The sequence below is a fragment of the Prosopis cineraria genome, unplaced genomic scaffold, assembly GCF_029017545.1.
Source record: "Prosopis cineraria cultivar Desert tree isolate PC_DT_omini unplaced genomic scaffold, ASM2901754v1 PC3, whole genome shotgun sequence".
Classification (NCBI taxonomy): domain Eukaryota; kingdom Viridiplantae; phylum Streptophyta; class Magnoliopsida; order Fabales; family Fabaceae; genus Prosopis; species Prosopis cineraria.
Window position 1 is genome coordinate 38,514,656 of NW_026555334.1, and position 22,643 is coordinate 38,537,298.

At 35.0% G+C, this 22,643-nt stretch overlaps 2 protein-coding genes across 6 annotated transcripts; one reads left to right on the plus strand and one right to left on the minus strand.

The window, feature by feature from the left end:
• Position 1: 1 nt before the first annotated feature.
• Positions 2 to 2,303, plus strand: LOC129306870 (uncharacterized). 2 transcript variants are annotated; one of them, XM_054947643.1, is made up of 2 exons: positions 2 to 1,939; positions 2,112 to 2,303. In XM_054947643.1, the coding sequence occupies exons 1-2, from the start codon at positions 433 to 435 to the stop codon at positions 2,150 to 2,152; spliced, it is 1,548 nt and encodes a 515-aa protein (XP_054803618.1). In that variant the 5' UTR covers positions 2 to 432; the 3' UTR covers positions 2,153 to 2,303. The 2 variants fall into 2 exon arrangements, with proteins under 2 accessions (XP_054803618.1, XP_054803619.1); XM_054947644.1 differs by having other exon boundaries at positions 2,101 to 2,299.
• Positions 2,304 to 3,659: 1,356 nt separating this feature from the next.
• Positions 3,660 to 15,824, minus strand: LOC129305195 (villin-3-like). Of its 4 annotated transcripts, none has more exons than XM_054945170.1 (24): positions 15,573 to 15,824; positions 13,089 to 13,155; positions 12,766 to 12,865; positions 12,289 to 12,357; positions 11,695 to 11,931; positions 11,435 to 11,612; positions 11,176 to 11,308; positions 10,322 to 10,481; positions 10,096 to 10,246; positions 9,909 to 10,009; positions 9,665 to 9,823; positions 9,088 to 9,156; positions 8,952 to 9,020; positions 8,713 to 8,850; positions 8,471 to 8,599; positions 7,932 to 8,079; positions 7,752 to 7,762; positions 7,497 to 7,637; positions 7,269 to 7,394; positions 6,565 to 6,627; positions 5,727 to 5,834; positions 4,873 to 5,134; positions 4,285 to 4,517; positions 3,660 to 4,192 (listed from the first exon to the last, which is right to left on the minus strand). In XM_054945170.1, exons 2-24 carry the CDS (start codon positions 13,142 to 13,144, stop codon positions 4,079 to 4,081), a joined length of 2,955 nt encoding a protein of 984 aa, XP_054801145.1. In that variant the 5' UTR covers positions 13,145 to 13,155; positions 15,573 to 15,824; the 3' UTR covers positions 3,660 to 4,078. The 4 variants fall into 4 exon arrangements, with proteins under 4 accessions (XP_054801145.1, XP_054801144.1, XP_054801142.1 ...); XM_054945169.1 differs by having other exon boundaries at positions 13,089 to 13,186; positions 15,573 to 15,823; XM_054945167.1 differs by having other exon boundaries at positions 13,089 to 13,241; positions 15,573 to 15,823.
• Positions 15,825 to 22,643: the final 6,819 nt, after the last annotated feature.

Sequence of the window (22,643 nt, forward strand, 5' to 3'; positions counted from 1 at the left end):
GATGATAGGGAGAGTCTCCACCGCTTGTTTCCTTACTATTTTTGTCGGTTCGATAGAATTGACCTTTCCCTAATTCCCTTCCTATTCCTCTTCTCTAATTTCACTCTCCCTTTTTCTTCTCACATCGATTTATTTCTCATTCTATTGTTAATCCCAATCAAATCAGGTCCCAATTTCATCCACCTTCTGGCATTGCACTCTCTCTTTGTTCCCGCGTTGAGATCCATTTCTTCTCTGGAATAGCGTACTTAACACCTTTCATTTCTTTGACTGTCCAGTTCCTGTGACGTTGCATTATGTCCTGCACGATGCTGTGAAATCACAAGCTTCTCCTCCATTCACATCACTCCGTTTTGAATCGATGGTAAAAGGCGGAGGGGGTCAATGTCGTCATAACCGCATGGTGTCAAATGAGAGAGTAGAAAAAGCCTCATGAATCTTTCCTTGCCCAAGCATGACTACAAAAACCAGGAAACTCAAATCTTCACACAATCGTCGCCCACCACTCAACCGAAGAGAGATTCCGGGTTCTGGCCAGACGCAAGGGCCAAGGCCATGGGTCTCCTTCTAGTATTCTTCCCTGAAGATACCTCCCCCATTGCCGACAAACCCAACCTCTTTTCTTCGCCTTCTTCTTCGCCTCCCCACTCTTCTTCCTCCCTCAAGAGACCCAATTCCATTCGCATTTTCTCCACCGCTCAATGCATCATTTTCGTATGCGCTCTCCTACTCTTCAGCACTCTCGTTCTTTTCACTCTATCTACCATCGAGCCCACCGCCCACCGTCGATTTTTGTCGCAGAAATCCCCTACTATTCACAATCCTGCTACGGAACCCAGAGCTAGCGATTGGTTCTCCAAATTGGGGAGGACTCAATTCAGTAAATGTGCCTCCAAGAGTGAGCATTTTCCTTCTCCCGCTCTGCAACGGATGGGTACTCTGTACAGGAGAGGAACCAGAGCCATGAAAGATCTCGTTGTGGGTCACGTGGTCGCCGACACCACTGACGAGGAGTTTCGCTTGTTTCTTCGAGTTTTGCATAGGTCGGCCCTCACTGCCAGCGCCGACGTGGTTTTCATGTTCGATTCTGCTTCATTGTCATCGAGATTCAACCCCATTATTCAGGAAGAGAACGACTCGTTCTTTTCACTCCTTCAACACTATGCCCAAATGATGAATGTGACCCAACATCACAAGAACCGGAAGCAATCACACAATTTCGACGTGACCAAGTTTTTCAAGATGGTCAAGAGGGGAGCGGAGATCGAAGAGCCATTGTGGGGCAAGAGAACTAGAAGCAATCTCACAAACCCAGAAACACGGAATGACCAATCAGAAGAGAGCGTCCCTCTGTTGAGCTACGGGTCGGTTCTGAGATTCGACCCGGAAGAACTCGATCCCGAGCACTCGCTGGCCGGGTTCTTAGACAGCGTTCCTCTGAGTTTGAGAAGATGGGCATGTTACCCGATGTTACTCGGTCGGGTCAAGCGGAATTTCAAGCATATAATGCTCGTAGACGTGAAGAAAATGGTAGTAGTGAAGGACCCGTTGGGAAGAGTCAGGAACCGGAGCCCCGAGTCGATTTTGTTGCACAGAGATCCAGAAAGTAGTAGCTCTAGCATGACGCAGAGCAGGAACAGCTCGGAGAAGACTCTCGCAGGAGGGCGAGTAAACTCGGCGATCATAATGGGCGGAGGGCGAGGCATCCGGCGACTATCGAACGCGATGCTGACGGAAATTGTCCGGTGGGCAATGAAAAAACGGACAAAGAACTCGGTGACTGAGTCAGTGGTTCTGAGTCAGCTGGTGTGGAACAAGTTCACGATGAAGAACGTGAATTTGATAACGTTAAACGAGTCAATATCGGACACGAGATCCGTCGCTGACCCTAGCTCAGCTTCTTCCACGTCATTGTGGGATTACGTAATAATTCAACGCGGTAAAGATGATCGCGGCCTTAATTCTTTTATTAAGAAGCACATATGTTCGTCTGAAGTAGATTCTTCTCTTTATGGAGATTGTTAGCCCTTCCCACGTAGAAACAAAATAACAATTCTTTTCAAGATACTCTTTAAGTTGAGATTTGTTTATGTGATGTAGATCTGGTGCAGGTGTTGTGTTTGTGATGAGGCAGCCACCTAAAAGCTCGTGACAGAATTCAGACAATTCTTTTTTAGGCTACAGACAAAATTTAGACATAAATCTTTTTTAATTATTACTATTTTGTTATTGGGGTGTCTGTTTTTTATAATTTAAATTATTAGTTAATTTTTGTAATAACCGGTATTATTAAGACCTTTATTAGAATATAAAACTATTTTGGAGACCACGGGAGTCAGGAATTCTTATCACACCAGGAAACTTTTTAGAACTGATTTTAAAAATTCTCCATTTGTTGTGAATTGTGAAGTTGTGATGAGATCATTGAGAATAGGAGGCATGCATAACGGCGGACAGATAATTTAGAGGCAGTTTGGTGCAGCCATGTGATCGTGTTTAACTGGACTTTGCAATGGTCAGCACGTAATTCAATTAATTCATCGGCAAAAAAATTAGTGGTAATCTTTCAATATCCATATATCAACTATCAATGCATCCTCAAATTATTGGCCAAAAAATATATCCTCAAATTAATATTATATATATATATATATTTATATGTGTGTGTGTAAAATAAATTACACCATTCATGGTAGTATTATTTTTCAAGCATTGATTTTTTTTTTTTTCATATATCAACGTCCACATATATGGAGACAAGCATAACAAGTAAATCTAGTAAAATGTTAGATTACAAGGAAAAACTCACATGTTATATATAATTCATGGTCAAAATATAATTATTTTTTAAATTATCATAGATTTAAAAAATTATATATATATTCTAATTTCCAAAACATTCGACATTAAATTTTATAAGTTAACATTGTTAACAAATATCTTCTATGAGTGAATGAGTGATGGACTGACAGTGGTATATCATATGCAACATTTCTCAAATTAGGATTCCCCAACTTAATTATTATTAAACTAGGATTCTCTCATCTTTCCCATCTTTTCCCCTCATCTTCTTAATTTCTAACCATTAGATCAATATTTTTGATAATCCATATTTGATTTCCTTTAAAATATTTCATTTTATCTCACTTTTATTATTTATATTTTTTTATAATTTAATGTTTTAACAATACTTTTATAGAAAATTAAATCTAAATTGTCTAAATCTTAATTTTATAGCAAGAAAGGAAAAAGGATGAGAAGGACCAAGAAAGAATCGATGCCCTCATTTTGGGAAAATATCTTAACCAAATTATAGCGTAGATTCAAGGATAAAAATCACGTAATTAATACTCAACACATATATTATAACCATTGATGAAATTTCCAGCTTGGGGATTACGTCGCTTCGTGTGATTCTCTTCACTTCATAAACTCTAATTTCCCAGCCTAGCACAACCGTAAATCGTAAACCCCGGCAGTGTTAAATTGGTCATGCGGTAAATTAAGCATTTAATAACAAATTCATGCTTTAAATGCATTATCTTACGCTTAACACGAGCAAGATCATAAACGGAGATAGGAATAAGATAACCAAAGAACAAGAAATAAATAATTCATGTACTAAAAAAGGGGAAAATGCAATAAATAATTCAAAATCATAAAAACAAAAACAAGCAAATTTTCATTCTTTATATTAAAAAGCAGTACAAGTACACCCGCCCCCCCGGACCAATAACAACGTGAATAAATCCATGTATTAAAATTACAAACCTGATCAAATGAAAGAATGGACCTGTCCATCGTCTTCGTAGCTACAATATTGAACATCATTACATGAGGCAAAACCAATTTCAAAGGAGAAACTAAAACTCACTCTCCATGCAGCATCACAATCAATTCCGACACTAACCACAGGTTTACATCCATCAAAGGCCAAACAGCAAATTGCTACGCACCGGAATCCAACTTGGAGTTTCAATAATACCACAACCATCCCACAGATAAAAAGTGGATTCCAAGAAAAGTATGTTAGGATGCAAAAACAGAATATATATATCACTCATTGCAATAATTAACTCTAAAACAAATCAGCTTTCCTTTTCTGCATATCTTGCTTCCATTTCGGCAATTTATAGAATGCTTCTTTTGTCATTCCAAATACTTTGTTGAAGTCTTCATCTGATAGATAGGCCTGAGATACACCAATTGGAGAGAAAAGACTATATATATTAACATCACTCCCAACAGCATAAATTAAATCAGCAACAACAGATCACGACTAACCTCTCTTCGTTTGAAATCGATTCCAGACACAGGATTAGTAGATTTGGTCTTTAGTTGATCATAACTGAACGTGCTCTGACTGCTTTGATTATCATTCCCATCCTCAACATTTTCCTGCTTCGGTTCTATATCCCAATTGCTACTAGTTTCAGTTGCAAGTTCAGTCTCCTTGGCATCTACAGCTTCTTCAGGACCTTCTGTTTCAGACAGGCCACTCTCACTTTTAGCTTCTGCTACAAGAACTCAAGTTTGTCAGAAATTCCAGAACTCACAGAATTGGTTGCACAAACAAGAGAGAAGTATTAGTTGCAGCTAAGGGTTGAACTTTCTGAATTTTTCATATCAGCTAAGGAAAAAGGTTGCACAAGTTTTATTTCAGGTATGCAGTTTTTTTGTCTTGCATGAAAACCAGGTTTCATATTTTCCAAATAAATGTAAAATGAAATTTGCGCAAAGTGGTATATTAATTCGAAAAATAAAAGAAAAGATGGGCTGCTGCCAAATAATAAAGGAGGGGGTGGGGGGGGAGCACCGGGATATTTGCATAGAAAGCAGCATATTGCATAGATAATAAGAACTTGATCTTACCAGAAGCACTGCTTTCTGCAGCAGGACTGCTGATTGGACCAAGAGGAGAGGAATCAGGTGATTGCTTCTTCTTCTCAGCAGTGAGAACGTTTGAAAGAGCAGCTACCGCTGCTGCTCTTTGTGATCCTTGACCTGTTCCAGCAGGCCTGGGAGCAACAGTTCTGCTAGTGGATGATGAATTAAATGCAGAGTTCAAGGCAGCTAAAGCTTCAGCTCTTTGTCTTGGACCTCCTTGATTTACTCCGTTCAGTCTATCTCTATCCTGTGCCAGTGAAATTACAAAAAGTTCAAAAGAAGCGCCAATTTTCTTATTGTTACGCTGGGAATAAAATCTGTGATATCTTAAGCAAGAACGCCAAACCCCCCTCCACCAAAAAAAAAAAAAAAGGTCCAAACACCTGAGCAAAGCCTTGGGCAACAGTAGAAGAACTAATATAACAGATGACATTAGTTGCGCCATGGGTAATTATAGAACATTATTCTTATTTGTCACATTTTCAGTACCCTAATCAACTATTATGCCATTAGCCATCAGGAAGTAAAGGGCATTAATACTCTACAGTAACGTGCCGTGCATTTAGAAGGGTGGAAGTGTACAAGAGCCTTCTTTCATCCACCTCTAATTTTCTGTCTCTAAAGTTACATTGTGCATTTACTTGCTAAATGCATAGGATCCTATGCCATTACTAAAACAAAAAGGCCAATTCAATATGCTATACTAGGTGAATGCTCTGTGAAATTGTGCTAACCCACTTGATAGGAGTATCTTCTGTTTGTTTGAAGATCATCAATTTATAATTAACAATACTAAAAACAAAAATCCTAATAACTCATCTCTAGGCAAGTTAACATACCATGCTGGATGTTTTATCAGAAGGTGAATTAAATGCAGAAGACAGGGCAGCTAAAGCTTCTGCTCTTTGTCTAGGCCCCCCTCCTTGACTGGATCCATTGGACTTATCCTGTCACCAAATTCAAGAAAGCATTCTTAAACAAATACAAGGCGACAATGTCAAAATAATGATAACCATTAACAATTAATTCATACATTATTTGTGTTAAAAGCTTATAGGGATTGGTGTATCTTCAAAAGGGAGACATGAATTTAGGTCAGTCAAAAGTTATGCACAGAATTATATGTCCTGGAGATAAATTTTAAGCATTGACAGTAAACAGAAGAACAGGCATTTCTGTAATTAAATAATATGATTTCTTCTTTAAACTCTTCTGCATAGACTAATCCTTTTTAGTTCCCATATGAGAACCAGAAATGGTATCTGATACCGACACCGTGTGTACTTCGTTTTTGTCTTTCCACAGTCTGAAGAATGCTAAAATATCACAGCACGAAATCAGCAACCTAAGTTTGTAAATCATACAGTTAGTTGGCACCAGATGCATTTTTTAGATTAACAAACAGCATATTCCACCAAAATTCATATTGACAAGGAAATTATAAACAACGCTTTAAACTAAAATATTTTTCATACAGCAGTAATATGAGAAAAATGATGAAGCCAAAGAAGTCAGACATGAATAAAAGTATCAATTGAATGTCACGCACATGAATAAATTGCTCTAAAAACAATTTCTACACCAGGTATGAACTGTATAACAAACATATGTTCCATAAACCACATTACATTTCTAGTTAATAATGCACTCCTGTCAAATTAATTCAATGCTTTTTACCTCCACAGCATGGCCAATCCCAAAAAGTAATGACACCTTTTTCTGGAACGAGTTTCCTTGAGGCTGCAATTCAAAAGGAAGATATATCTTGTCTTGTTTAAATCTGTTCTTTTAAAAGTTCATGATCACATCAATCAATCACAAATAACATACTAATTCAACAAACTTGAACAGTGAATATATATTAAAATCACCAATTAAAGCTGTTTCAGACAGCAAGTAATTGATATATATATATATATTTGGGGTGGGGGAAGACAGAAACTAATCCCCATAGACCTTTGCTCTCAGACTCGACATTTGATTTTAAGAATGTCGGTGGACAGTGTTATATAAGCTTAATATTTAGATTTCTGCATCTCATAGAATCAAAGAGATGTACATATTTCAAATATAATACTTTCAATTAGGAAAAGGATTATGCCGAGGTTCCATCATTAACCCTATTTGGTTCCTTGATACTTTCACTATTAGCTCTCTCTTCTATAACAATTATTTCTTAACATATTGTCCACGCCATGTTTCATGGCAAGAGTATATTATTATTATTATTATTATTATTATTTTTTATTTTTTATTTTTTTGCAAGTATTGCTAGGAAGCATGTCCTTTTCTCTACCAATTTCAACAAGCCGAAAATTGTGATGAGTGAGAATGATTAATAAAAAATAGCAAAGACAGAATCCTCATGTTCAAAAACATACAGTAGCTTTTGCATGATCCCATGGAAAGTATGTTGTGAAAAAGCAAGGTTCGTTCCCTTCTGTAACTTTATAGAGGGGTGCATGAGGGGAGAGTCCCTCTAGAGCTGCAGCCCTATCTATATATTTCTGTAGAAAAAATAGAAAAACCTATAATCAATCATCTGCATCATGCAACATAGGTTTGAGAAATATAAGTCCAAAACTCTTTAAAATTTTTAAAATTTTTACCTGGCCAATTTCAAAAGCATTTTGTTTTTCTTTGGAATCCACAGACTGACCAACCCAAACAAATACTTCAGCATGAGTGTCAAGTATGAGGATATCCTCTGTCAACAGATCATCTTGGGAAAAGTTGTAAACTTCTTCTGCCTGCAGAGCAAATAATAAAATTGAATTTGAAAACATAAAGAACGAAAATTACAGCTATCAAGTTTCCTAACACAGGTGAAAATTGACATAATGAGGTTTTAGAGACAAACTCACCTGAAACTTTCCTGGTGAATCCACATGGCCAAAGAAGAAAACAAACTAGCATTGGTTAGAACACTCAAACTCTCCCAACCATAACTCAAATAATTCACACATCAGTATATAAACTTGCTATTACATGCAACATTATGTTGGCGAAGCATCATTAGAATTTACTCCCAAAAAAAAAAATACCTTTGTTTAATGAAAATGTGAACAAATGAGGATCTCTAACGGTTTCATTAGTGGCTTTTTTGCTGGTGAAGCTCTGTTTTCCTCCAAGTGCAAACCAAAAAGCTGAACTTTCTGTTCCTTCCTTAGCATGCTTCACCGCAACTCCTGGCTGAGTAATGACAAGTAGCACATTTCTCGCAAAGTTAAAACAACCTTTTGAGTCCACTAATGGAATAGTGTGCATAAAGATGTGTGATGCACTTAGGGTATATAACCACAAGTGCTGTGGTCAGGCAAGTCAATAAGAAATGTGATTGACTCAAAGCAATTCATCACGTAAGAAGAAGTGTAATAGTGCACAGTAGAAATATGAAAAACATTTTCAAAAGCACATATTCTAATAGTTAATACAAAACAAAGTACTTTTTTTGAGGGTCCATATTAATTATTCACTACATACATGAACTCCCAAGAGTTTGGGATAATTGGGTTATGCTCTAACTTTCAATATTACCAGAGCTATTCAGTAGAAATCCTAAAATTCAAGTCAAATAATGTACCTTCAAAAACTCAGCAATTTTAGCTGCCAGCTGCTGCTGTTCAAAAGAACATTGACTTCCATGCCAAGTGAAAACTGACGAGCCAGATTGCAGCAGGAAACACTCAGTAGAATTTAATGATGTTCCTACCTGAAAAAGAATAGCACAGAGATATAATGCTGCAAAAAATGACTAGCATGAAAGAAGAAATTCTAGAACTTTCAACATGATGTGATAAAACAAAGAATTCAATGGGGACATACTGCATCAACTTGCACTGCTTTATTATTATGAACTGAAGTTCCAGAAATTTGAATAAGTGCGATACTTTCTTCCGTGTAACTCTCATCTGGCAAACCTTTCTCTGCTATTAACTTTTTGTAACCAGAACTCAAGCCTCCCTAACATAGTTAGAAGTCAGTCAAAATCATTAGAGTCACAAACTTTAGACCACAAATGTTACAAAGAACACGATATACTATTGCACCTCAAAATGTGATACCTTAAGGACCACCATCGGCTGAAACAGAGCGATAAATTGTGGTGGCTCTTTACCTTCAAATATGCGGCCCTGCAAGAAAGTATTTCAATCACAAACAATTTCCAATGTATTATCCAATTTCACATTGATTACAAACCTGAACAGGTCTACCCTTTAGTGAGTTGGACATAGTATTGGCCAATCGAGTAGCCATCCTTTGGTCTTCCTGCATCAGAAATAAAGCCAAGTAAACTTCTACATAGGCATAAATTCTCAAATTTCTGCCAACCAAATAAGAGTAGCATAAATTAATAAAATTCAAGGACAGTCCTTAGCAAGTTAGCGATCCTTAGATAACTTCTTGTCTCATTAAAACTGTGGGTAATTGCATTACAGTGGCAATTATTGCAAACATATCTAATAATGCTCTTCAACATAGACTTTGTAATTGAGCTGATTTTCTACTTTCGGATCGAATTGTTAGAAAATTAATATGGAGACTTGTGAGGATTCTGCTTTGAAATGTTACCAAATCACCATTACATGTTATATGCAATTATACAGAAAATAATTCAAATAAATCTGTCGAAGATATATTGCCTCCAATTCTGATGCAGGATTATAAAAACATTTTCAATCACAAATCTTGATTAGGAACCAACCAAAGATTGGCAAGAAATAACATACTATAATTTGCATAATGTTTGACCTTGAATGGGAAAGAAAGAAATCACCTCAATGCTATCTTTACCAAACCAACAACACAAGAAGTAGTCTTCCTTCCTCTCACCAGAGTGGTAAGTGTACAATACTATGTAACAATCTCCACTGTAAAATTTCCCAATATCCTCCTTAGGCAATGGATTCTTGGCATTTCCATTGATAAGCCATACCTGGAGAATAGAAGGAATATCACATGTTTAAAGGGTATCAATTCAGTTAAGCTAAAGAAACTATGAAATAAGAATATAAGCTCACCTCCATCTTTCCACCTCCTTCAAGCAGAGGTGGAATTTCTTCATTGACTGGAGTACTTTTTGTCATCCCTTTGACACCCATACCTTGTTGCTTCAGCAAAGCTAGCAGTACATGAAATCCCTACTTAGTATGACAAGTTAAACACATTTGTTAAGATAAATTACAACTTAAATGACAGGGCATCTACCTGCAACTTTTCCTCTCCCTTCCTCAGCACCAGTGGTAGCAGATCCTGATGGCCAAGTATCAAAGTTGGACTTGAACGCATGTGTCTCATAACCTTGAATAATTCTGGTTATCCGGGTTGATTTTGGCCTACTTTGACTTGCAACAAACTCCTGGTGATATTCCCACAGTTAACAGAATTCACTTTTAACTAACAGGTGAAGCTATAGATGTTACCATGTCACTACCTCAGCTGCTTGGCATGCTGTTTTTCGTTCATCAACTTGTGTTACCCTGCCAACCCAGACAAACACCTCCGCACCACAGTCCAGTAAATAGCACTTGTTATTCTCCAACAGTGATTTAGACAGTTCACCTTCAACAGGTTTGACCTCACCATCCGCAATACTGCAGGGATGAGTTTAACTATAATCATCAGCATCAAATATTGCCATTAGCCAACCAACACTTATTGATAGATTCTCCAGAGGGCACACAAAGCATAGACTTTAAATGACTCCATACACACACAAGTATTCAGGTAATGGAGTAAGAAGTTAATATGTTCAATAAATGATACAAATCAAATACATAAAATAAGAAAAGAAATAAAAATTTTCTCCATGTGAACTAGTTCAACAAAAAGAAACCTATCAGTCATGCAAGAATTACATTATTTATTTAGATGACTTCAACTAACTGCAAGCATTGCATAAGCATTGCTTTCAGTATTAAGATTTAAGATAGAAGTGGAAGGAGGAAAATAAACGGAATTCACAAAGTTTTACACCCTTACACAATACACACTCCCATCTAGACATCCCCAGAGGAGGCAGTGATGCCCCAGAGAGCACTAACTGTATATATTTTTATATGATCAAGTAATTATTATGTTTTTATTTCCTATAATCTTTGATCTGATTTGAAGTACCAAATCATTGGGTACTTGCAGAAATAATAAGCTTTATATGGTAATCCATTATTTAATTAATGGCATGAATTGATCTGGGTTAAAGTAGCTGCCAGCATCCATTATTTACTATATGATCCTTTTGAAACAGGAGTCAGGTAAGTTGAGAAAGAGAGGAAGAAAATAGCACACCAATAAAGTAGAGCAGGAGTAGTCTCGGGAATAATATCATCCTCGCCCATGACCTTCTTCCCAATGGGAGCAAAGCCACCAAAGAGGACCCAAAATTCACCTGAATCTGACTCAGTGTCCAACTTCCCATCATCTGCAACGCAGTTAAAAACACACAAAGAATCAGAAGAAAATGTAAAGAATAAGCATTCGAAGAACAGGAATGCATAATCATATGATTACTTTGTCAACAAGTATAAGGGAAAACAGATGTCCTTACCAACAATTGCAACATCACATTTCCCCTCATGATATTTTTCCTTTAAAAACTGGGTTACTTCCAAAGCCTTGGCTCTTTCCTGAATATTTGAATTGGCCCCATTGAATTGATAAATCTTATTCTGAGTGTCAAGGATAAATACATCATCATGATTCAGAGAAGACCGGGCAAAAGGGACCTGCACAAGAAAATTGCCAATCACACACTCAGTCATATATGTTACCCAAATCTATGAAGCTCATGTCCAAAGAATTCTATGCCTGTTTCATTCTGACAACTCGTTTTCCTTTGCATATGTACAAACGTGTTTCAAACACTTCTTCTTCAGGTTTTTTAAACCCAGATGCAACACCTCCCTCTAGTGGTATTATACATGGTTTAAAGTATGACAAAAATTTGTCAGACTCATGGCCTTGGACTTCCCTATGTTGCACTGCACGTCCTCCAAGAGCTGCATCAAGTTCAACAGCTTTGATGGCAGCTGTTCCTGCCTCATCCTACAAGAAAGATCGCAATGCAAGATAAAATTATTCTTTTGTCAAAATATAGTGGTTCTAGAATTTCCAAACAGGAATGTGAACCATTTAACCCTAGACCCTCTCAAGATAAAAACTTAGCATTCAATTCATCTGAATTCTCCTTTAAAAGAATTAGAACAAAATGAAACTTCAAAGAAAATACGAGTACAACATAAAAATAATAACCTTTGTGTTAAATGGTACTTTCCAAGGATTAAACTGTTTTAGAAACCTCTCATTAAAATTTTCTATTTGACTCCTCATGAAAGAAAGCTACAATGCAAATTGAAGAAAAAGCCAGAGTTGGCAATGAGGAAAGGTGAGGTCAAAGCTTACCTGACTTGTATCCTTTCCAAGCCAGAAGTGTATATCATAGAAATAACTGCCTCCTTTGCCTTGTGTCGTCTGTAAATATACTGAAAATGAGCATCCCTAAACAGAGATCGATAGCCTATCTTACCATTGTAGTAATTATGGCATAGGCTTTAATCTATCTTGTCATCAGAGCAGGAACTGCGTCATACTTATATATCATGCATGATGTTCCCTTCCCTTAGGTTAAAAGTTAAAATTTGTATTGCTTTAGAAACCATTAGAAGTTTCCTTTATCTATTTAGCTGTGATCATGCTTTGATACAGAGCCATAATATGATTATTGTATCTATGTTGTCTATCAGGAGATTTAAAAAAAAATTAGGGACATTATGATAGCATATATAGAATAACTGTTCTCAGAACATTCAGTCTCCAATTTCAAAATATAGTGAGTAAATGTATAAATGAATGAGAGGGGAAAATTGCCATGGCTCACACCTGCAAAATAATGTACGAATCTCCCATGTAGAACTTTCCATACTCAGATTTAGGCAATGGAACTGGCTGGAAATTCTCAATTCTCCATATTTCAGTCCCTCTATAACAAGTCAAGTCTAAAACCTCTCAAAGAAAATGGTAATTCAACAATATAACTTCCATTTTTATAGCAAAAGATCATTTACATATTGTTTAGCATGCTATTGGCAGTAAAATTTCAGCATGATGACTGGCAAAAAATCCCATGGCAACGTTTTTAAAAAAGAAGAAAAATACAAAACATTCACTCGTAATCATGTAGTTAATCCATATATTAAGGATACACTTTCTGACCCACTGCCTGGAATGCAGGATCCAAAACTTTCGTAGAGCTAGACATGGCTGAAAGTTCTTCTAAAATGAAGCCTTTTCAGAAAGCACACTATGCAAATCCCCAAAATTCAGCAGACAAGAAAACAAGAAAAATAATGAAGAATCTACAAGCATAAGAAAAACAGATATCACTTAACAGTTAAAGCAGTTGTGTATGCTCTGGCCATATGAAGCAAGCAACTGTCATAATTAAGTTTACAAGTGCAACGAATAACAGAAACAATAAGACTTCAAAATGCATCTCACAATGAATGTAATGTCTATGTCTTTGTTATCATAGTTAAAGTGGTGATGCAGGACACACGCAAAAACTAGGACCAAGAAAGGATAACACTTCAGGATTAGATCATCCCATTATTTGTCTTCTAGTTTTAACGTCCAAGTTTCCATATGATTTACTAATAGTAAAAGCTTAAGCATATGGAATCAAGATTTATTCCTAATCTTTGAAGTAAAAGTTATAGAAGAGCGATGCAAATGTTTGTACTGCTTTCTTTAAGCAGATAATCATATTTATTATTTATAGCAGCAAATTGCTCTCTTCTAAGTTGAGTAATGCAATCAGACCATAAGGTTTAATGTCTGGGGTTCTTTACTATTTTTCTCTAATTTGATCGAATGTCCAGAATGGATTTCTTTGGCACGTATCCAGAAAATTCGCCCCTTCAAACCCAAGTTGACTCTTCTTTTAATTACCCAAAAATCCATAAAACTCAGTAATCTAATTTCACATGCACCACTGAAACCGCCAAAAAAACTGCCATTTGACCCTTTAAACACACCTCCTATTGTCTACAAATCACCATTACAATCACATACACCTAATTTTACACAAGTGATCCACTCCAGACCCAAATAAATTTGACAAAGTTAACATGAGTCAAGCCTTGACATCATCATTTTGGACCAGAACTTATATGGATTTCAGTTCATTAACTGGTCTCTTATGCACGTCTTCAAGCTCCTGCGATCAAAAAGAGATTTGATGTAGATATTCGTCACTGAGAAATCACATCATACTCATAGCCACATTAACTCCATAAGGACCTAAAAAGTTGACTTATTTTCTTTTTCCTGCCTTTTGTTACATTTTTTTCAGCCACTGATCATTAATGACAAAATATTTAAGAGAATATTCACAGCTAAATTAGTTTTGCTTAACATACTGGATATAATTGTTTGGATTTTTTTATGCTGGTATTTATCAACAATTAGCTGAACCTGGCTAATTAAGATGGAAAGCGAAGAGCATGTAAATCTCTGCAACTTAGGCGGCCAATTCTTGAATTCCAGTAGAACATACTGTATTGTCGAAGCTTCTTATATGATCAAACCAACTAGTCAACTTGCATAGAACTAGATTATACACTTCTTTACTGCTGAATAACTTTGCAATCTTAGAAAGAATAACTTTGAAGTGTTTTACATCAGAAGAGGACGTCTTGAACAGAGACACTTGTCTGTCTGTCAAATCACAGGCCTGTTAACATCAGGATGATGGTCTAAGCAGTAGTTTACCCCGGTGAGGAAGTCTATGCCAACAAATTCCATATCAGCAGACAGATAACCCATCTATGTCACATTTCAGGGTACCCAGTTCTCTAAGCAGATGCTACATTTTGGAAGCAACATTACCAAGTGAAAACCATAGCTTGAAAATAACTGGCATCTCCTGCTTGCTATGGCATATAACATCTCCCAAATCCAAGTCATCATATAGCCATGTGGGTAAAACGCTCCAGAGTTTCAAATTATTTCAGTATTCTGATATCTGAGAAACAGTATACAGTATTCTAATATCTGAGGAAGCTCTCTAAGAGCGCAACAGCTTATGGCAATGCAGTGAGATGACTCTGATTTAATAGACAAGACCTATGGAATTTTTAGAACTAATATGATCTGGGCTAAAAATTACACAGTAAGCAGGAATAAATGTGGCATTTTAGTCTAATACTAAAAGATCAGCTTGATATGTCGCCACAAACGGGAATGGCAAGATCCACGAGCCCTTTTGTCTAATGTTCGTTTAGCCACCTCTGACTCATTTAAAAGCCAATAGAAAATATGCCAAATGATCGAAGCTTAATATTCAAATCAGGACAAGTGAATACAGGCATCTCATGACAAATAAGCAAATGATAAAAAGAAGAATAGATAATCGGAGAGCTGATAGCTGAATTAAATCCGAATAAGCGGTACACGATAGTCAATTTTCACAACAATTGATAGAGGAAAAATAAAAGCCACACAGGCTCGTTAACGTTGCCACAATATCAACTAGCACCAGATCAAACGTATGATAATGAATTAGAAAAATGATCGGAATAGAATCAGATAACAATTACAGGCAGCAGGAGATCGCCGATCGCAATAATATTGAGAATTGACCAAAGTAACGGAATATAGGGAACAGTTATAACAGGGAATTGACATACCTGAGATCTATCGCGGTGATGATGGGGGATGGGATTGAAGGGGTACAAGAGAGATGGGGAAGAAAATGGGTAAGGCGAAGGACAAGCTTGTAGAGCTGGCAAAAAAGAGAGAGAAGAAAATACTAGGAAAGAAAAGTGAATTATTGCTGTGCCTGTGCTGTGCGAGTCTTCTCTCTCCAACTTTTTAGCCTTTTGAGATTTGTAATTCAGATAGTTGGGAGAGAGGGGGGAGGGAGGGAGGGAGCGTTGCAGAGAAGAAAAAGAGAAGCGGGTATGAATGAATTATGACGATGAAAGAGTGATGAAAGAGAAAAAGAAGCTAAGAAGGCATTGATATCCTGGAGCCACGGGATTGGAGCTTGCTTGGCCAAACAAAATCGTTACTTAAGGCAAACACTTGTTTACATTCGCATCAGCAAAATCATTGCTTGGGTGGATTCCAACAATATACATTTTTCCCCATTCTTCCATCTTTCTTACCAATTGTAAGTTTTAAATGTTAAAAAACAAAAAAAAAAATGAAGTCAAGAAAATGTAAAAAAAAAAAACTGAAAATTCCTTTATTGAAATTACGAATTCAAAAAAAAAAAAGTGAATAATAACAATGCCTCTAGGTTTTGCAATAAAAAAATAATATATTTTTATAGTTTAAATTTGATACTCACATAAATGTTATCTACTTCGGACCTTTGCACATTTTTCAAATTTAAAGTCCTTAACAATGATTTTTTTAAAAACTTATGATTCTGAGTTGTATTTTTAAAACCGGGATTACTTGCGCAACATTCCTTGGCAGAATATATTCAAAATTAAAAAGAGGGACATCAAAAGTGTAATTATATAATACTGGTACAACCAATTACTTATTTATCTGACTCTTAATTGATGAATTTATTTTCCAAACAAGAAGTATGATTAACTTGTTAATAAAATGGCGGGGCGTAAATCCAATCAAAACGGAAGGAAAATTAGAAGTTGAATGAAAACCGCTAATGGATGGGTCAAGAAAGAGAGTTAGAAAAACGAGTTTGCAATGTCAAGTGGCATTGAAGGCAGCTTGAAATTTGGCCATCTCATTTACAGATTAAGACATGTCATTGCCGAAACACACAAGGTGGTCCAATCCAGAACCAACGTAACTCCCACCGCCTTAATTTGTCCATTCTCTTTCTTTTCTCATTCCTTTGTTTTTGAAATTTACGCGAATTTGGGAATTGAAGGCTGAGCCCTTCAATACAGTAACCAATGAACACCGAAAAGAGGGAGGCAACCCTTTTGGATTTCTGGTGTGTTTAATTCTGCACAGAATGAGTAAGTGGGGTAATTAACCAGATCAGGCGAAGTAGAACGCATCAGTAATGTTCCGTAGTAATGCCAGAAGCAGAAGCAGAGCAGAGCTAACACCAACTTCAAATTTTAAAGGTGAAGTATGTGGAGTGGTTTGGATCCAATTCTTGGCCTTCAAGCATTTTGATTGTGTCGAGATACGAAGTTTAATTCTGTTGGTGGCATGGATTTAAGAGCAACGTTGGTGATTCGGAGAGTCTTGTTCCCACAATGAGCAGTGTAATTAAGAGAAAGAAGAAAGATTGTTGTGGGGTCTACCATGAACTGGGGAAAAGATATGTCCGCGGAAATGAAAAAGGAGTCAAGGATACAAAGAACGTAGGAGTTCTTTTTGAGTTAAAAGAGTACATCAAAACTAAAGTTCATCATAAAGTACTTTTGAACTTCAATCCCTATTTGACTGGTTCCTGCTCGACGTAAAATTCAAATGTTCTTCCTCAATACTGAACTTACGATCCACAGCATCTCTATAACAATTTCTTTGTTTGGAAAACTTAACGGATTTACCAGTAATGTCCATAGGCCGTAAATTTGAGACCAGAGCTATGTGCCATTGGTCAGGCATATATCCAGAGCAGAACCAGAGTTTCAAACTTTCCTTTCATCTAAATCCCATGCAGGAATATTCCTGATAGCACGTGAATGTATATATATAGTATTCATCTGTAGCGGATGAATCGTTTATTTACCTTTTAACACTAAAATTGGTAGAGAAAGAACGATTTGGATTTATTTTGAGAAAAACCCATATTTTTATCTTGAAGAGACAGATAAATAATGAAAGTAATTTTAAAATAGAAACATTATATACTACTCGATTTCTTTGCCAAGAAAATTGTACTATGATGTATTGTTGTTTAACAATAGTAGATTATTCAATTCACTTCCTCCTCTCTCTCTCTCTTTTTTTTTCACCTGAAAGATACCATTGAACTTATTTTAAAATTGTTTTACATTATGATTTGATGGTTAAGAAGCACATGAATGCAGGAAGAATTGTTCTCTTATTAATACTTTGATTGAAATAATTAGAGAGATTGCTGTAAGAGACCGAATGGTCACATGATGTGTGTTTACACTCACTGACTTCCAAATGTTGCATTCCCTTAACTGCGCGGATCCGTTGTTGGTTGGCATGACTGGTAGTTAGTTTTTTCTCTTTATGGTCTGACGCCATTGCCGCTGCACTTTTTTAAAAAAAAAAAAAAAACACTCACACACACACGTGCTCACACTTATTTTACATTCTTGTAACTTCAAGTGATCAAAATAAGTTGATATGTGGGGGTTTTATTTTGTCTTGGAGAAAGAATTCAAAGAAGACCCTTCCTCCTGTATTATTGCGTGAACATTATCAAATCACCTCTCGTTCAGTGCTCTTTCAAAAAAAAATGAGCAGTTGGATAACTAATTTGGAACGCATTTATAGGAACAGGACACTTAAAGAAGACTTGACAAGAAGTCACTCGATCCTGGAGAGAGAGAATTCCCTTGCTTAGAGGTGGGGAGGGGAGATCGCAGGTGAGGGGTTTCTCATTTGTCGTGTTTTTTTGTTTGTTTGTTTAATTTCCTCACTTGCACGCCAAAAATAGCACCAGAAGCCAGTTTCATTGATTTGGTTATTTTATATTCCCAATATTTAAACTTAAGTAAACAGTGCAAGCACCATCTTGCATGATTATAATTAGCTAAGTCAGGAATCAATGTTTGCAGGCTTCTAAAAATAAAGGAGCCTGCATTTCACTTTTTAGTGTAACAATCCGGCAGCCTCTGGTCTGGATATCTCTTACACCGTGCCAAGGATCAACATCATGAATGCCAACTCTAGTCTGTAAATTAATTATTAATATGTCTATTATATACGAGGAGAGAGAAAGAGAGAGATTTTGGGTGGGCCCGGCATAGGCACATGTATGAGAGACATCACGGTCATGGTGCGCTAACGGGGACGAAAGGGTAAATATGCCAAAGCCACTGAAAATAATGAAACGAGGTTCTCTCCAAGTTGTTGATTTTGTTAATATATTTCGATTAGATTTTGGATGGGCATATAAAGGAATATTCATTGAGTGGAACAGACATCATGAATATTTTAAGATTAAATTTTGAAGTGATAAGAGTATTAGCAAAGCCAGCTCATATGGCCGTATCTGCAGGTGATGGAGTGACAAACCATAATAAAAATTAATGGTCGCAATCACTTACTGATTAAATGACTAAATATATAGTGATTTGTAAATCTACTTAGTTCAATATCAAGATGACCAAATTTGGACGCTAGTATATGTACATGCAGGCTCAACTAACGTAGGTACTTTAGTCTTTTAAGCATCGTTGGCGGATTCAGGGCCGTTGCTTCAAAGGCCTTATTTTTGTCGTTCTAAATTTTGAGATTGATGCTCCTTTCATTTCCTGTTAACCATATCATTAAAAAAAAAAAAGTTTTTATTTATTTATTTATCATTCTAAAAATCGGGGGCACGTTAGTTGTATATTTTGACAGAAAATTTATTGCACTCAGTAGGCCAAAAGCAGACCAAGTTGGTTTTCATACGAAACGAAGATGATAGATTTATAAATAAAAGTTCATTTTTATTCGTAAAATATTTTGTGAGGAATACTCAGCATTTTAATATTCTTATTGGAATAATTTTATTATTTAATTATTAAAATGAAATATTTTTGTTAAATTTTAACAGTCAACGTTAAAATTTTGATGAAAAATATAAAAATACTCTGTTTTTATAATTTTAAGAGTAAATTTTTTTTTTACAAAAATGTTAAAATATTGAGTGCTTATCAATAAATATTTTAAAAATAAAAATGTACTTTTACTTTAGATTTATTTTGAACTTGAGGTGGAGCATGGATTGGACGGTTGAGGCGGTGGCTTTTAGGTTGAGGAAATGGACAGGGGAGACACAACTCCTTAACCAACAACAACATTTTTTTTTCCAGTTGGAGCGACCGCCTCCACCGCCGTTTCTCAAGATTCTTATTTTTCTTTTTATATTTTCTGTTTTCTGATTGGATCCACCATGTGTTTTTTTTTTTTCATATAAATCCTCATTAATCGCCAGGCGACTCAGTTTTTTTTTTTTTTTTGGGATACAAAATGGCAAGTCAACGTTACGTCGCGAGAATTTGAGGAGAAAAAACAGTAAGATAGAACAGGGACGGAAAGAGAGGGATGAATATGGAGATTAGTTTAACTAATTTTAGAGTGTTAATAAATTTTTTTTGGTCTTTTAATAATAAAATATCAAGCGTAACAATTTCATAAACTTACAAGCTCAGTGCTCAATTTTATAATTTTATTGTGATAAATTTATAACTTATTTTTTAAATTTTAATAAGGTTAAAAAATAACAATTTTTATTAAACCTTTTATTTTTCAACATTAAAGATAAACATTTTTGTTTTATTAAAATTTAAAAAATAAATTATAAATATATTACAATAAAATTATAAAATTAAAAGTCAAACTTATAAGTTTTTAGAATCGTTAGACTTAATATTTTTTAATATTAAAAATGAACATTTATATTCATTATTGAAATTTAAAAAATAAGTTGCAGATGTATCATAATGGAGTTATAAATTTGAGAACTCAACTTGTAAATCCTTAAAGTTGTAAAACTAAATATTTTATTACTGAAGGGTTATCTAAAATTAATTAAAATTTAATTTAAATTAATTAGTTCTGTACAACTTAATTGTTCGTTCACAAAGAATATAAGATAGATAGAGTAAAAAGTATAAGTTAATTTAATTTTTGCATGAGAATAAAATTTTATCCTACAGATTATTTAGCCATTCCTCGGTGTCTGCTGTGAATGCTGTATCTCGAATAATCGTTGTAGCATCTTTCCTCGGCCTCAATAATATTCTGTCAAAAACACTCATTTGTGTGTGTGTGTAACTATATGATTCAGTTGGATTTGAACACTGTAACTCAATTAAAAGCAACTCTTCTAAAAATATTTTTTACATTTACAAATATTCAAACTAAAAAATTCGTGCTTAAGTGATTAAAAAAAACACTCATTTCTTTATTATTCAATTCTCAATTTAATCCAAATACTCTGACAAGTAAAGATGGAATGTTTTTATTTTTAACTACATATTTAATGTTTATCAGTAATTTTTATATCATATTTTTCATTTACTCTGTAAATTTTGAATATACATACTTGATCATTATTGATTTGGTCATAGTTTACTTATTTTTTACCAGGGATGATTTGATTTTGAAATTAAAAAAATTTGAAACAGTGTCGATATTAATTTAACAATTGGTTCGATTTAAAAATTAAAATTTTGATAAACACAAAAATTTCAAATTAAATCAATTTTGCTTGCCAATGTATTAGGAAAAAATAAAGTATCTAATATGGCAGGGATGGAATTGGCAAGTATTCAATTTTAATTCCATATTATCACTATCCGTTTTCATATCATTTTCTTGTAATGGCATGATTAAATTCTTCATTAAAAACATGATTAAACTCAAATTTTTTTCGAAGAATAGACGAAACAAATCAACCTCGTAAATAAAGTGATGGCAAGACACTATTCCGGGGGCATGACAACGGGGTTGGCGTGTTTTCCTCTCGGGATGACTTGTAAGAGTTTGGTTGGCCATTGTCTCAATAATTTTGATTTTCCAGAAGGCATGTACGAACTTTTCTGTTTGAAGCTTGAACGTGTTGTTTAAGATAAGCGTTAGTTTAATATTTTGATTAGGCGTTATTCCAAGGACAAGGGCATATAATCAACAAATTCTATTTAAATCTTAACAGGTTAATTTTTGACTTAGTCCATTACTTCATCCAAAAGTTATGTAAATAGTAAAGATCGATATATCATATCATATATCGGACATATAAATATTTTAATTTATCTAAAAAATATGTATTATACAAATTCTGAGAAATAGACATACTATTTATAAATATTGTTGTCTGAAAGTTTTTCTATATTCAAATGTTATTATCCATATCCAACTGTGTTCAAAAAGGGTGGTAGAAGAGGAGTTAAAAGAGTTATTGATAATAATCCCACTAACTAAGGTGTCTTCATATTATTCGATGTAGCAGTTTGGTTGGTTTGAAACTTCTGGGTGTTAATCAAGAGCTTTCCGATAACTAAAGAATTAATAGTACCGTTCTAGTTTAATAATTGACTATGGTATTTTTCTGTTATACGAAGGCTAGCAACTTACTTTGTTATTTTGCCTTTTACTTGTAACTGGTTAATTGATTGATTCGTTTACTTGTGGATAATCATAGACGTGTTATAACCTTGTCGAGTTTTTAATAAAATTTGTAGATTTTAGATTGTTGATAATACATAAATTTCTTTTAGTGTAATCTGAAAACTCTAAAACATACACGCAGAGGTAAAAACTCCAACCAAGTCATCGGCATCAAAAACCTGATAATACGTTGAAGATAGAACCTGGCGCAACTGCATTATCGATCACAATTTAATTTAGGTTGAACAAGAGATTTGAATTCAATAAGTGATCTCCATTCACTTATCTAATGAATATCTTAATTATAATCATTAAATTTCATCAATATTTAAACATTATCAAGATATATTTTTCTTTAAAAATTTAAAACAATTTTTATGTTCAGAACATTTTTCTGCCTTTCTTATGCAGTTTGTCTCCCTCAAAAATTGAAATTTGATAATTTTTAAATATTAATATATAACATT

What these genes read in the sequence shown, in the direction of transcription:
- LOC129306870 (XM_054947643.1), top strand. Translation starts at nt 433, where the DNA reads ATGAATCTTTCCTTGCCCAAGCATGACTACAAAAACCAGGAAACTCAA. An exon ending in TTACGTAATAATTCAACGCG is followed by an intron (nt 1,940 to 2,111) that starts GTAAAGATGATC and finishes GATCTGGTGCAG; the next exon opens with GTGTTGTGTTTGTGATGAGG.
- LOC129305195 (XM_054945170.1), bottom strand. Translation starts at nt 13,144, where the DNA reads ATGTCTAGCTCTACGAAAGTTTTGGATCCTGCATTCCAGGCAGTGGGT. An exon ending in TAAAGGGTAGACCTGTTCAG is followed by an intron (nt 9,021 to 9,087) that starts GTTTGTAATCAA and finishes ACTTTCTTGCAG; the next exon opens with GGCCGCATATTTGAAGGTAA. An exon ending in CTGATAAAACATCCAGCATG is followed by an intron (nt 5,135 to 5,726) that starts GTATGTTAACTT and finishes TCACTGGCACAG; the next exon opens with GATAGAGATAGACTGAACGG.